The sequence below is a fragment of the Fistularia commersonii genome, chromosome 32 (genome assembly GCF_037954325.1).
Source record: "Fistularia commersonii isolate RoL2024-O1a breed Wild chromosome 32, RoL_Fcom_v1.0, whole genome shotgun sequence".
Classification (NCBI taxonomy): domain Eukaryota; kingdom Metazoa; phylum Chordata; class Actinopteri; order Syngnathiformes; family Fistulariidae; genus Fistularia; species Fistularia commersonii.
The window spans coordinates 5,404,333-5,419,558 of NC_141315.1; the positions used below are offsets into that span (position 1 = coordinate 5,404,333).

General features: G+C 40.6%; 1 protein-coding gene across 2 annotated transcripts; it reads left to right on the forward strand.

Annotated features, from left to right (window-relative positions):
* The first annotated feature begins 203 nt into the window (after window positions 1-203).
* Window positions 204-14,786, forward strand: zranb1a (zinc finger, RAN-binding domain containing 1a). 2 transcript variants are annotated; one of them, XM_086139734.1, is made up of 10 exons: window positions 204-547; window positions 987-1,842; window positions 6,074-6,261; window positions 8,475-8,628; window positions 9,476-9,547; window positions 11,047-11,245; window positions 11,720-11,840; window positions 13,042-13,171; window positions 13,893-14,122; window positions 14,442-14,786. In XM_086139734.1, exons 2-10 carry the CDS (start codon window positions 1,011-1,013, stop codon window positions 14,652-14,654), a joined length of 2,139 nt encoding a protein of 712 aa, XP_085995860.1. In that variant the 5' UTR covers window positions 204-547; window positions 987-1,010; the 3' UTR covers window positions 14,655-14,786. The 2 variants fall into 2 exon arrangements, with proteins under 2 accessions (XP_085995860.1, XP_085995861.1); XM_086139735.1 differs by having other exon boundaries at window positions 239-547; window positions 6,074-6,156.
* The last annotated feature ends 440 nt before the right edge of the window (window positions 14,787-15,226 follow it).

Sequence of the window (15,226 nt, forward strand, 5' to 3'; positions counted from 1 at the left end):
CAATCTGTTCAGGGGGAAAACAAGATAAAAAAATCAAACAGAAATAATATACTTTTATCATATTTGTTCCCACGCGTTGTCTGCTTGTAACGTGATCTTTATTTCTTCTTCTTGTCATTGAACGGCTCATAAAAGAAAAGTTATATTTCCGTGAAACGTGAAGGCAGCACCCTACCTCCCCCGCAGCCAATCAGATTGAGTCTTGTGCCAGATGATTGGTGACGACGACAGCTCAGCGTTTATTTTGGCTTCGCTACTCATTTGTCTCGGTGTCGCCGCCATTAAACAACACTGGGGCAATGTAAACCACCGGAGTGTCGCGGATTTACGCCATGATTCTAGGCGCACAGAGGCCTTGCCAATGTGTTTTTTATTCAGCCATGGGTTCATGTGTCCATAGAGGTAAACATGTGAGCGAGTAAAGGGATCGAAATAACTCGGATAGGGAACGATTTGACAGAGCGGGGAGGGGGGGGGGGGGTACTGGACAAGAAGGGTTTGTTGTGGTTTTCGACAGCACTTGGCAAACAAGCCCCGCAGCGAAACGGTAAGACTCTTGACGACATTTTCCCTTCCCTTTCCCTCTAGTCGACGTTTGTACTTTTTATGGAAACGCAATGCCAACTCTTTGAAGTTGACGATAGCTTGTCATGCTAGCTGTTAGCTTACCAGCTGCTTCTTAAGCTAACCCTAAACACTGAAATATTACATTATAGTAGCACAGTGCCGTCGTGTGAAGGCTGTGAAAAAAACGATAATGATTACTCATGCTGCTGATCTGCTGACGATAGTTTGTGTATCCAACACACCGCCGTCGCAGCCTGGCACTGTTATTGAACATGACTGGTTGTTATGACTAGATCCAGTATCTTCACCTTCACAGGAACTTCCATATTCGTTGGATTTGTGTGTTCAACTCAACAGTTCTTTCTAAGTTTTTTTTTAAATTGATAATGGCTCGGATCTAATTGAATCTGTCACCACAGTTTCACCAACCAAAGTGATCCACGATGACAGAACAGAAGGAGAAATGGGCCTGCGACTACTGCACTTATGAAAACTGGCCCTCTGCGATTAAGTGCACTATGTGCCGTGCACAGAGATCGAGGGGTCCCATCATCACGGAGGAGCCGTACAAAAGTGGCCTCGATCTGGACCCCAATCCGGAGTGGGGACCTACTGTCACCGAGAGCGGCAGCAGCCTCCTCATCTGCCCTGACTCCAGTGCCAGGCCCAGGATCAGACCAGCCAGCATGGCTGAGATTGCAACAAAATGGTCCTGTCAGATGTGTACCTACCTGAACTGGCCCCGGGCAGTCCGCTGCACGCAATGTCTGTGTCAGCGTCCAAAGACCAGCAGCCCTACAGAATATCCCCACACTTCAAGCTCCAATGCTGACAGCCGCCCTACTGTCCACTCTCCAGTGGACACATGTGAGACGTACAATGATAGAAACAGACTTAATACTCACCAGCAACACTGGACATGCACATCTTGCACTTACCAGAACTGGCCCACTACTGTGAAGTGTGTGGTTTGTAATCACCCCAAACCCAACAACCAAGAAGCCATTGAGCTGGCTGGGTCTGCAGAGCCCTCACCCTTGATAAATGAGCAGGACATAGCACGGTGGCGAGGTGGTTGCAGTGGAGGTCAGGGCCTGAGGAGATCCCCTCCTATGCCTAAGAAGGAGGACAATATCAAAACGGACTTCCAGAGAATAGAGCTTGCTGCTGGAGCCATGGGCAGCAGGGAGGAACAAGAGATTGATTTCAAAAAGCTAAAACAGATAAGAAACAGAATGAGGAAAACAGACTGGCTGTTTCTCAATGCATGTGCAGGTGAGTGGTTTTTTTTTTTTTTTTCCCCCTTCCTGTTATATCTGTCAGTGTCAAAATAAAGGAGTGTGCTACATTTTGATTATCTGAGCACATGTAACAGAAATTCAATTACCTTATTACAGCCTGCATGAGCAGTTTCTAGCCTTTTTCAGTTTCACATCGTTACCGTCTTAAAATAATCGCCTGAGTCATTTTTTTACAAAAATGTTCTTTTTGTCTAAATCATCTCCTCATGATGCTGACCACCTCTGGCAAAATTGCCTACATCCTCAGTTAAACAGATTGTGCCATTCTACCCCTTTAGTAGAAATTGTCTATGTCAAGAGTATGTCAAATGGTTCAGTTTTTTGTGTTTCCTGAAAAATATGAAAAAAATGACTTAGGCGATTATTTTAAGAGGGTGACTATATGCTGTCGCATTATAGACTGCACATACTCAACTTTTGGGTCAACAAAAGAAAGCGCTTTGGTCCATATATGTTCAATATTTGTAATGTTTTATTGTACCACTATTGTTGTTTAAACAAAGCTTGCTCATTAGGAGTCTTTGTCCTTAATTTTGCTCCTTTAATTATATTCTTGTCAAATTTCTAATCTTTTTTCCTGTTCTTATACTCTCAACCCTGCAATGTAAATGTGTAGGGATGACAGATCACTGCATTCTAGAGACAATCAGCAGATTGAACCAAGTATATAGTTTCCTCTTTTACAGAATACATGCGTGTGAATGGGAGGGACCCTGCCGTAGAACAGTGAATAAACATGGAATAGAGATAAAGAAGGTGGAGGATTTTAAGTACTTAGGGTCAACAGTCCAGAGCAATAGCGTGAGGAAAAGAAGTGAAAGAACCTAATAAAGCCAGTTGGAACTGGTGGTGTCAGGGGTAACATGTAATAAAAGAATATCAGGAATCAAGAGGATCAGGAAAGAGTCCATCAGAGGGACAGTACATGTGAGATGTTTTGGAGATAAAGGTCAGAGTGGGATGGTTTGGACATGTGCATGGGAGTGATCGTGAATGTATTAGTAGAAGGAGGCTGAGGTTGTAACTGCAAGGCAGGAGGCCTAGATGACTGAAGGGATTTCAGGATTTGGTGAAAGATGACAGAGATGACAGAAGTAAGTCAGTGTGTGAGAGAAGAGGATGCAGGGGATAAGGTTAGATGGAGGTAGATGAATTGCTGACCCCTGAAGGAAGCCGCTGAAAGGAAAATAGATACCGTTTCCTCTTTGACCTCTTTCCCTGTTACTTAGCGTATGCCGACAAACTTCCCCCCGAAGAGCACAACAAGAATTTTTCAAACATGATATTTACACCATCTCAAAGCTCAACAAACCTCAAATGATGGTGAATCACTACATAATAAGCAAGCATAGAACTCAGAGTCAGAATATCATAAGCCTTATTAGACAATATTATGGACATTGTAAAAGTATTAGTTATGTAGGGCCCGTTATAAATGTATCACAGACTGTCGGTGCTCTTTGTGACATCACTTCACCGATTGTCTGAATCACAGTTTCATATGTCCTTTATATGGCAGAGAATTTTATCTATTTCATTTGCAAGATTGGTGATTTATGACCCGTTGACGTTTTGTTTGTTTTCTAAACTACTATTGTCCTTTAACAGACAACTGTGAAGACCAAACTCTGTTGCCATAAATCTGTCATAAATATGGCATTCATCTTACTAGCATCAAAAACTTTAATGATATTTGCAGTGATTTAAGAATACATTGCGTTGGTGTATCAATGCAAAATTGCCAGGGAAATTACTGAGAGACTATGCTAATAAAGACCTTTGATTTTAATCCAGCTCATCCCTGGAGTCCACTAGAACTCTAGATGTGTTTGCTCTGCTACTGAGAGTGCCTTTGAAAAAGTGAGAGGGTGTGAATGCTTCCCAGCTGTTGGGGATGAATGGGCAGTCTGGGCAGCACTACAAGAGTAGAGCCTGTAGTCCGGAGACCCTCCTGGCTCATGCTCAATTCACCCTGTAAACAGCGACGCTTATGTACTAACCAGGGCCCCCCAGGAGGAAAAAATAGCCTTGACATGAAATGAATACCGGTCAATAATAAAAATAAAAAAAAAAGGAAAAACACGAAGGTCGTGTATGATCTGCCTCCTGACCCTCACTCCCCTGCCCTCTGGCTTTTGCACTGGTGTGGAAAGATCACTGTTTGGTCAAAGAGAGCCAGTTTTACATCCCTATGGCCAAAATCTACCTGACACTGGACACTTTCACTGGACCAATCCAGTACTACAACTGTCTTGTGGTTTCATTTTATATATACTCCCCCATTTTACACTGCATGTATTGTAGGTCTTTTCACATTGATGCTTGTCGATAGAGGAAGTTTCTGAGTAAAGTAATGAATTAGTGCAAAGCAAGCCACTTCCTCAATTCTCATAACTCAAGACCCATTCCATGTTTTTTCAGGGAGCTGTGGCCGGGCTAGAATCTGATTATCTCATTGATTCTACTTTCCCACAAAAGGAAGCAGACTGTTTATGTAATATTGTTGCTTAATTTCATTGGGACTCTGCAACTTGAAAGTTATGTTCCTGCTGTTCCTGTCAGGGACTGTGTGAATAAACATTTTTTTTATAGTTAGATTAAGATTTGTGGAACTTGGGATGTATAAAGTTTTGAGAATTACTTTCAAGACCTAGATCACAGTTGGATTTTTTTTTCTCTTTCTGTTGCCATAATATGAAAAAAAGGTCTGGCTATGAAATAGACCATATTAGACCATGTTGTTTGGAGATATTGTTAGCTCAGGCTACTCAAAACAAAAGCAAACCGTTATGAACTTAGCAAATATTATAACCTCTGACTGAGTTTTGTCAACTCTGACTACAAAGCAATGATGCCCCCCTTGGTGGCATGTAAGATCAACATGGTGTGCAGAGCTCAAGGAATCAGGGAGGTCAGTGACTTCTAGGATTTTGATTTTGTTTGGCATCATACAAGATATAAGAGAATGTAAAACATTTTGAGCAAAGCGATCTCTGTGAGGTGAAAGGTCTCAGATTTGAATGTCTTCCGCTCTACACAGTATACTGTTGTTTTTTTTTTGTTTGTTTTTTTGAGAATTGGAACTGCCTTTTTTAGGGTTGTTCTTATTCAGTGTATGTGAGTTCTCAGATGATGGGTTCCGGGAAAGAGAGGCTAAAGAATTTGATGATAGGCATGAAATACTTGCAGTTAGACTTTAACCAAGGATGTTGGTTATTAGGGACACATCAGAATATAATGTCAAAAGCGAGGGTCATACCACATTTTGTGGTCAAGCAACTACTGTGTTGTAACTTCTCTGAAATTCCATTTAGGATAGGAGTGTCTTAGAATGTACAAAAAAAATCATTGTTGCACTGTACAAGGGTATTTTAATTAAATTAGAGCGATCAAAATGCATCTCCTTTCTAAAAATTAGCATCCAAGTTATTTATAACAGATGCTGAGACAAGTGTTGAGTAAGATGACGTAAGAATAAAATTGAGTATTATTATTATTATTATCATTATCAGTGCCAGTGGCTACATCCAAAGGTTATCTTATTTAGCTTGGTCTCAAAGGTTTTGTTATGCACCCTCTGTTTGTCTTTCTGCTTTTCCTATGCAGTGATTTGTTGTTCAAATTCTTCTATTTAAATAATGTTTTTTTCAACTCACGAGAATTCCATATTTAAGTTTACTGGTTGTTTCTCTCTTTCTTTGATCATTTTGCCAGCTGTCTACATCTTTTTTGTATTACAATCAAGGATATGGCTGGAGCCTCTCCAAAAGCTAGTCTAATCCGTTTACAAAGCATGGGGCTGTTTTTTGTAAGCAATCCGATGTCCTGTTACATGGTTTTTCAATATTTTTTTTTACGGCTATGTTAAAAAGAAAATATGCAATTTTTGGCAGAGTAGACTAGAATTTATGACACGTATTTGACATGCCTCTTAAATCCTAAATCCACAAAGGTTTCAATTTCCAGGTATTGTTGGAAAGGTTTTTCTTTGCTTTCAAAGTTTCACCAGCATAAACGGGATATCCAGAAAAAATCCAAACTGAATTGACATGCCCTGTGACCAAAGTGCTTTGTTTACAATGGTTTGTAACACTAATATCCTTGTTCCCCAAAGTTCAGTAGCTCATGTGTGTGAACTGAGTCAGTCCCAGCAATGCATTCCTGTTTCGTAACCTTCCTTCCTCCCTTGGTTTCCATTCTTGTAGGTGTGGTGGAGGGAGATATGGCAGCTGTAGAGGCCTACAAGTCATCTGGCGGAGACATTGCTCGGCAGCTCACTTCAGACGAGGTGCAGCTCCTGAACCGATCCTCGGCTTTTGACATAGGATTTACCCTGGTTCATCTGGCCATCCGCTTTCAGAGGCAGGATATGCTTGCTATCCTGCTCACAGAGGTCAGCTGAGCTACAATTATCAATCGATGAATTGTTTGATTCATTGCCTGCTTTCAAATGTTTTATAATGAAATAATCAGGGGTTTTAATCCAGGTTGTTTAACAAATTCTTAAAATCCCACTTACTTCTGGAGTAAGGATGTACAATTTCCTTAGAATACATGTGTGGTTTAGTTGCCAGTTGGTAATGGTAGAAACAGCCTGAAATATTCATAATATTTCACATTGTGCCAACATTTTTATCTTTGGTTTGCCTATGTTCCTAAACAGTCTTTTTTTTTTCTACTTACTTACTTTTCTTTAAAGAATTTTAGCTAACATTTTGGACCATATTCCCATATTTTTTTTTTTTACTATTTAGAATGTGGCTGGTTTGGGGCCTCCTAAGAATCGATGATTATATTGGACCTGAGAAACAGTCATTAACTTGAGGGGTTAAGAATATTTCAGAGCATTATAAACCAAAGATTTAATTTTTTTTACTTGTTCAACAGCAGTGGTTTACCAAGGTGGGGGGAGTGCAACTATTCATTGATGCTAGTTTTTTTTTTCCCAAATTAAAATGTGTTTGGATGAGTCCAGTCGTATCCTTCAACCACTGGTTTGAATAATGGGGTACACAAGTCCATTGAACCTTTATTTTGGCCTTTAAAAATGACCAGGACAGCGTATTGGTGCTTGAATTTGTTGGAGAAACTTTAAAGTGAAGCTGTTTTTATTCTAAGTAGGGAGAAGTATTTCCATAGTTCCAGTGCTCTTCATCCTCCTGCCAACCACATCAGTCTATAATTGTTCTGCGCTAAAGAAGATGATGTATAGCAAACGGCTGTAATGCCTGTAATTACAGCGCAAGTGCACAGTAAGGATTAGGTGCCGGATTAACCTGGCTGCAGTCCTGCCACTGCTCCCTAATGGATGTGATGCCACAGAGATGATGTGGTTTGCAAGCAGGGCACGCAGATTAGAAAAGGAAGGGTGGTGAAGTTAAACAAGTCTCTGTGGTTAGTGGGGAAGTGGAGAACAAATCCCCACAGCTCACACATTACTGCAAGTCTGTATGAATTATAAGGCTAGATGGTTTTTATTTTCTATATTGCCCTTATTTACTTTGTCACGTAAACAACCTCTGACAGTACAGTGTAATAACATTTTCATAGAGAATAGTTATTACAGCTACCTTGAGATGCTAAAGCATTAAATAGTGATCAATCCAGAAAATATTCCATCTACATTGCATCACCTCTTGGTGATCCAAAGTGATGTTCGATTCACTGTGTAATGTCCCAGATATGTAATGTTTTGGTTCAATCTCACCAATAGCCTTGCCCTTGGCTGCGGCAGGCAGCTGTTTTCAGAGAAGAGACTGATGACATTAGCGAGTAGCAGGCATATATAGTGGAGCACTTGAATGCTCAAAAGCCAGATAGTTCTCTCTGGAGCCGACGGAGATAATGAACGAAGCTGAGGCAGAGCGAGGGACATAAAAACTGAATTTGCTGCTTCAGAACTGCATATGTAAAAATAAAAAAAATAAAAAGGATGCAACCATCATGGTTCATCCATGATGGGTTAATTGCAGAGAATGAATTTCCCCATGGGCATTTATAAAAGATAAATTATGTATTATTATGTATTATTATTATTATTGATAGTGTATTGCTGTGGGGCAAAAATCCCATTTGAAATATGATCCAAGTCTTAAAAGAAATAACTTTTGCATCCCATGCTGTGCCAATTACATTTATACCATGAGCATGTAAGAAAAAATGTTTTGTGAATTCTAATATTCCCAGATCCATTCCAGTCCTTATTAATATGTGGAAATAAGGAGCTTTTCTTCTTTATCTGATGGCTGACTATATGTATATCATCTAGGGATGGAATGTCATTAGAAATGCACTGTCGCTTTTTATTTTATTTCCATCTGGATGTTCATTGGACTGCTCCGTGCTGAAGATTTACTTTCATTTTTAACGATTGGGGACAGAGATTGGATTTTTAGTTACGCCCACCCATTTCCACTGCATGTTGTGATTGCTATGTCTGTACGTCTGTTTCACCATCAACTAGTATTTGATATAAATCACTTTAAAAGTAGCTGTTTAAATTCACAAGAAAAACAATTAACAAACATTTACATGCACCTTCAGTGGTTGGTTTATTGCGTATTTGCCTGTGGATCTCCTGATGTGTACTTTTTGTTTATGTTTCAGGTGAACCAGCAGGCGGCGAAGTGCATCCCCTCCATGGTGTGCATGGAACTGACAGAGCAGATCCGCAGGGAGATCGCGGCATCACTACATCAGCGCAAAGGAGACTTTGCTTGTTATTTCCTTACTGACCTGGTCACTTTTACCCTGCCTGCAGGTATGCATCTCACACCGCTCTTGTGCATTCATTTACATCAATATTAAGTAACATTACTTTATGAATGTTAACCTCACAAGATATTCTGCATTTTCTTACTTATTAACTTGTCTACTTTTTTGCATTTGTGTTGTGCGTGGCTTCATGTTCAAATTCCTGCTAAATATTATGATGCAAATTTACTCAGGGGTAGAAGAGCAGGATTTATGGGATTGGGCTGACGATTCACCCCCATCAGTAACATTTTTTTTGTGTAATTATACACTATTTAAATGTCTCACTGGAGTATGACAAGAATGGTGGCCAGCCTTGTTGTACAGCTTTGCTCATTGAAACAGCAGCTCAGTGTCTCTTCTCTCTGGCTGGATTTACTGATATGACATGAGCTTTGATTTTTAGAACTGCTGCCCAGTTATATTTGGCTTCAGAGCTGTCAGATGAAAGATATAGCAGACATCAACGATCAATTTAAATTTTTTAATAGATTTTTTTTTTCTTGTTATGCCAAGTATTTCCTTTCAGACTGAATTTGGCCCGGGACCAGCTGTAGTCTGCTTTTTCGGTTTCTGTAGCTCTCTTTCACACAAAGCGACTGCCATTCACCATTGAGCAAGAGAATAGCCACCAGTGTTCTGGCTTTGTGTGTGCACAGTTCAATAACACACAGAAACACAACATGCTAGACAGAGCGCGTGTTTTACTGGGTGTCATTGACAAAATGTCAGCCAGGGAAAGGAAATGCAAAGAACACCCCCTCTGTGTCATTACTGTAGGGGTTTTGTTGCCTTTTGCTAGAGTGTAACATTGGGTTATAATGAGTGTAATATAGTTCCCTATGCGTCTGCAGATATTGAAGACCTGCCACCTGCTGTCCAGGAGAAACTGTTTGATGAGGTGTTAGATCGGGATGTGCAGAAAGGTACTTGTGGTTTATTCCTGTGCAGGTCTTTCACTGACCGCCCACGTATTTTGACCTCGTGGGTTGAAGTTATCTGGGATTCCCGTCTTACTGTTCCGGGGGAAAACATGCATCGGTCATCAATTCAAAAGAGGAAGCGACAAGCATCTACTCCCGCCTTCTTCTGTCTCCAACTGTCACATTGTCTCCTGATTCATCACCTGACCTCCTAAAATAAGATACATTTAGAATTTAAACATCAAATGTTTCTTTTTGTCCTTAAATCATTTGTTAAGGTAATGAGTAATCAATACTTTTGCTATTCCAGCCTAAAATTAAAATCTCCCTCCTATTCTGTTATACCCGTTTTTGAGGGGAAAAAAAAAATAAATAAAAAAGATAAAATAAAATTACTTTCCTTTATATTATATATATATATATATATAAGAAAGAAATTAAAAGTATTCCTATGTCTATGTATTACTATGTACTGTAGACTTGGTTGATTGACTTTCAGTTCAAAGCTCAATCCTGCCAAATACATTTTTCAAATCACAAGAAGCTCCAATATTTTTTAAAGATGTAAACATGTGTCAAAGAACTATATAAGAGGTCTATTGGGCCAGATCCCCACAGTTACACTACAATTATGTGGATATAATTTTAAATGTTTTTATGTAATTCATGACTTGCAATTATGAAAATAATTTACTACAGAGTGGTCACAATCATGTAACTTTATCTGTTTCAAAAATCATGCTACCCTTAAATATAGTCGCCATTCCCCTTAGATTGTATGAAATGCATCACCATGTCTAAATTCTGTGTTTTCTACCTTTTTCTGTGGCTGCTTCAAAGATATTTCTGCTAATGTCAGAGGCCTCTTTTTAACAGGTCTCTGAAAGCGGACACTTGCTGCTTGCAATTTCTTGCAATTTTCTCATTCTCTGTATGGGTTTCGCATGCCGAGACATTATTTGCAACTGCTTTTAGGTGACACAGGGTTTAGAGAATTTTTACAACCCGCTGGTTCTTTAAATATCAGACTCTGCAAACCAACCTATTCCTTATAACTGAGGGCCTTTTTTTGAAGAATAAATCTCCTAGGTAACGACTGCCACCCTGCAGTTTTCGATGTTGAATACTCTTTGAGGGATATTATTAAATATAGGAGCCTGATCAGAGTAGCTACTTCAGATCAGAGTAGCTACCTCAGTGAATCTGAAAACCAAAGTATTACAAAGTATTAAAATTACACATAATTACATACAATTACACATTACAAAGTATTAAAGTATTACAAATTGTTTAGAACTATACATTTTGAATGGCGTTATAAAATCAGTGTATCATCTCGCCTTAGATCCAATTGATGACAATCGAGGAAAATGCTGAAAAGCTGCTTATCCTATTGCATAGCTACACCCCCTCTCTGTTAATTTGACAAAAAGATGCCTGTGTAAATCCTCCATCCTGTTTTTGATCTTTATTTTTTCCCCCCACACATCCTGTTTGTATAGAATTGGAAGAAGAATCACCGGTCATCAACTGGTCCCTGGAGCTGGGCACGCGCCTGGACAGTCGCCTGTACGCCCTGTGGAACCGCACAGCTGGAGACTGTCTGCTAGATTCCGTTCTACAAGCCACATGGGGAATATATGATAAGGACTCTGTGCTACGCAAGACCCTGCATGACAGCCTTCATGACTGCTCCCATTGGTGAGATCCAGCAGTAATACGAATAAGCAGAAACCTTATCTGTGTGGCACTTTAGAAATACCTTTTCTTTTAACGTATCTAAATGTAGGGTTATGTTTAGTGTTCCTGTAATTTGTGGCAGACATCCAAGATGCAGTTTTCTACTGCTTAAAACTTAAATATTTATTTTATTGTGCAGAATGAGTATAATTATAGCGATGTCTTTGGTTCTTAATAGTTTATTTGGAATTATTATTTGTTTGTTGGATGTTCTGCCTCTTTGATCATAGGGTGTTTTGGTCATGAACAATTGTTTGTTTGTTTGTTTTTTTTAGTATAAAGGCTAGTAGTAGATTTAAAGTCAGCTAACTGTCAAACAACTAAAGTTTAAAATAAAGTTCTCCAATACAGGCACAATGTCTGAATTAGATTTGAATGGACTCTAAAGGTACTGTAACCAAAAATAAACATGCTTTTCATGATATTTATTTTTAGGTTTTACACACGTTGGAAGGAGTGGGAGTCTTGGTATTCGCAGAGCTTTGGTTTGCACTTCTCCCTGAGAGAGGAGCAGTGGCAGGAAGACTGGGCGTTCATATTGTCCCTGGCCAGCCAGGTAATTATCAAGCTTACCTGATGTTTTTCTCATTTCCCCAATTATTTACCAAAAGAAAATGGATTGTTGTGTTGGGGTTAAAAGGAAGAGTATAAGATGTATTGAGTGCAAGGTGTAAACAATCCAACACTGTGAGTGCAGCAGCAACTGCAACAGGTGGATTTTTCTGTGAATGACAGGAGAGGACATAAGCAATTATCATAGATCCCCTCAGAGGGAGTTGTAGATTGACAGACAGCTCATCTGCTTGGTTGGCATGCATGCTAGAACAGCAATCCTACGCAACATGTGACCGTGGGATTACGGACATTCAGCTCTGAGAGCCGCTCCAATAGAAGTATAAACAAACACAACTAAAGCTATCATGCAGTAACCTTGGCTGGGGCTTTGACGGTGATGGATAGAAGAGTAAGGTCAGCCTTTATACATCCCTGAACTGCAGATGTCTTTGTCATGAAATGTCATGGAAGCTGCAGTTTTAAAGTAGTTATTTAACCGAATCTTTCAGCTCAATGGAGAGATGTGAAGGAAAGTGTGGACATCATCCAGTGACTATATCAGTTCAGTCTCATATCACCCCAATGAAGCTTTTTGATATACATTATCATTTTACCTTTTTCAAATAGTATTTACATACACCTCCCCGGTCTTATTTATGTCAATTCAGTGTTTCGGTGTTCTTTAAAAAAATGCCACCAACTTCCAAGAACATTTTTCATTTGTAAATTTACTGCAAAACAGGTTATGCATAAATTCAAAAAAATGAATGTCCTAGTTGAAGAAGAGAGAAATAAGCAAGAATTTAGTTTGCAAAAAACCCTTTAGAATGACGTCCCCCCCCCCCACCAAAAAAAAAAAAAATCATCGCAATTCTCTTTTACAAATTATGTCTCAGGCTACTCTTCTCTTTGCTGAGGCCACAACAATTGAATTGAATTTTTACTAGCATGTGAAGCTTTATTGCCAAAGCAGATACTGTGGTATTCATTGTTCTTTTTTTTATGACCTGCTGTAATCACACCTGCTTTTTGGCTGGTCCACTGTGTGCAGAGACTTGAGTTTTGCCACAGTGGACCTCGCTCCCTGCAGTCAATTCTTTCAAACCCTTTTTTTAGACCGACTGATACTGAATGTACAATTGAGGAAGTCCGTATGACTCCAGCGACTGTTTGATGTGTCTCTATCTGTTTCCTCTTTGCAGCCTGGGGCCAGCCTCGAGCAGACCCACATTTTTGTTCTCGCACACATTCTTCGCAGACCAATCATAGTCTACGGAGTGAAATACTACAAAAGTTTCCGTGGGGAAACGTTAGGATACACTCGTTTTCAAGGTAAGGCAGTGACTTCATTATTTCAATAGAAACTCGTATTTTTCCCGAATCCCTAAGGGAACCATTATAACAGCTTATCTTCCAGATTTGCAGGCTCCCAAAAAAAAATCAAATCCAAGTCATTACAGAACAGTAAGACACATCTTGACCCCAAGCCAAATATAACAAAATGTAATGACTTCATACCAAGAGAAGTAACCTCAGACCATTTTAAGCTTCTCCCACCCCTTGAGAGTCTAGCTAAGCAACCCATTTAACTTATCTTATTGTGATAAACGCAGTCGAGCACAACTCAAATTACTGCCTGCAATTTGCAAAGACAAAGTCATATGATGATTTAGTATGTTGGACTCAGTGACCAGCATCATGTACCACCCAGAGCAGAAAGTGCCTTGGCTTTACCTCTCACTACGTATAGATTGTCTAGACTGGTTTGTGTGGGTTTTGGAGTCGAAGTTGGGAGAGAGCGGAAAAAGAAAGGGTGGTGCAGGTGCAAAATACGGGTCACCAGGCTGCGCCACAGAGCTGCTCACAAAGGGCCAGTTGTTTCCAGTCAGCACCCAGTTCTGATGTCAGATCATCCCTGAGACGCTGCTTGGTCTCAAGTTACACGCACAGCAGAATTTGAGCTTTAAAGCGGCTAAAGCCATTCTTCCAGGTGACTTGAGTAACTGGACTTTGTGTGTGTGCGTGTGTGTGCGCACGCGACATGTGTTTTCAGGAGTGTACCTGCCTCTGCTATGGGAGCAGAGTTTCTGCTGGAAGAGCCCCATCGCTCTGGGCTACACACGCGGCCACTTCTCGGCCCTGGTGGCCATGGAGAACGACGGCTACGACAATCGCGGTGCAGGCGCCAACCTCAATACTGACGATGATGTCACTGTCACATTTTTGCCACTGGTGGACAGCGAAAGGAAGCTGCTCCACATACACTTCCTCTCGGCACAGGAGGTAAAGGCCGATACTTTCTCTTGATTATCATGGTAATAATTATTACACATGGATCTCACAGTAGTAATCACTTCTTTCCCACTTTACAATTATGGCTACACAAAAAAGGCCATCCATTTTATTCAATTATTGAATGCATCAGAACCCCACTCTGACCCCCCGCAACACACTCCTTGATTGATTTGAGTTTAAATGTCTTAAACGGAACCTTATCCGTTCTGAATGATCGGATAAGGTTGACGATTAAAGTGGCGACTGCTGGCGTCGTCGAGCATTTTCCTCTTTGCAGCAGCTAATTTCAAGTTCTTGTACCGCTCAGATGGGCAACGAGGAGCAGCAGGAGAGGCTGCTGAGGGAATGGCTAGACTGCTGCGTGACAGAAGGCGGCATGCTGGCAGCCATGCAGAAGAGCTCCCGCCGCCGTAACCACCCTCTGGTCACACAGATGGTCGAGAAGTGGCTGGACAGATACCGCCAGATCCGCCCCTGTTCTCTGTCCGATGGCGAGGAAGAGGAAGAGGAAGACGAGTGAGTGAAGGAAAGTAAAAGAGGAAAAAAAAAAGACTGGACACTGGTTGTAGCCTGCAAGCTCTGGGGAGGAGTACCTTACTATGTTTTCTTTCCCTCCCCACACCCCACACCCCACACCCCCCAAAAAAGTAAACCTTTAACTTGTTGTAATGCATGTTTTCCGTCAGCTCTGTTTCTAGAAGAAGATACCAGAGCCAGAGGCCGGAGTCCCGATTACCACTCCCAGGAAAGCACATCAGATCCACTTAGTTCACCTTTATATACTCGGAACCTCCACATTTATTATGAAAGTATCACTCGCCCCGAGAGAAGTAATAGAACATATAGAACGGCATAATGTGCTTATTTAAGGAACTCCCCAAAACTGCACTAGATTAAATTTTATCGCCTGGCAGAAATGAAGTTGCAAACTGAGATCACCCTGTTCCTCGTTTCCTCCGCAGTCTCCCTCTGATGTTGGGTTCTATTTATTTGTTTAGGAGAGTTAGTGTGCCGAGACAAGTTTTCTTTGTTCAGCCCCGTTTTATCTGTTTGATCCATTCTGTCTTGAAGTATTTATTTTGCACAGATAAT

What these genes read in the sequence shown, in the direction of transcription:
- zranb1a (XM_086139734.1), top strand. Translation starts at nt 1,011, where the DNA reads ATGACAGAACAGAAGGAGAAATGGGCCTGCGACTACTGCACTTATGAA. An exon ending in TATTGTCCCTGGCCAGCCAG is followed by an intron (nt 11,841 to 13,041) that starts GTAATTATCAAG and finishes TCCTCTTTGCAG; the next exon opens with CCTGGGGCCAGCCTCGAGCA. An exon ending in AGGATACACTCGTTTTCAAG is followed by an intron (nt 13,172 to 13,892) that starts GTAAGGCAGTGA and finishes ATGTGTTTTCAG; the next exon opens with GAGTGTACCTGCCTCTGCTA.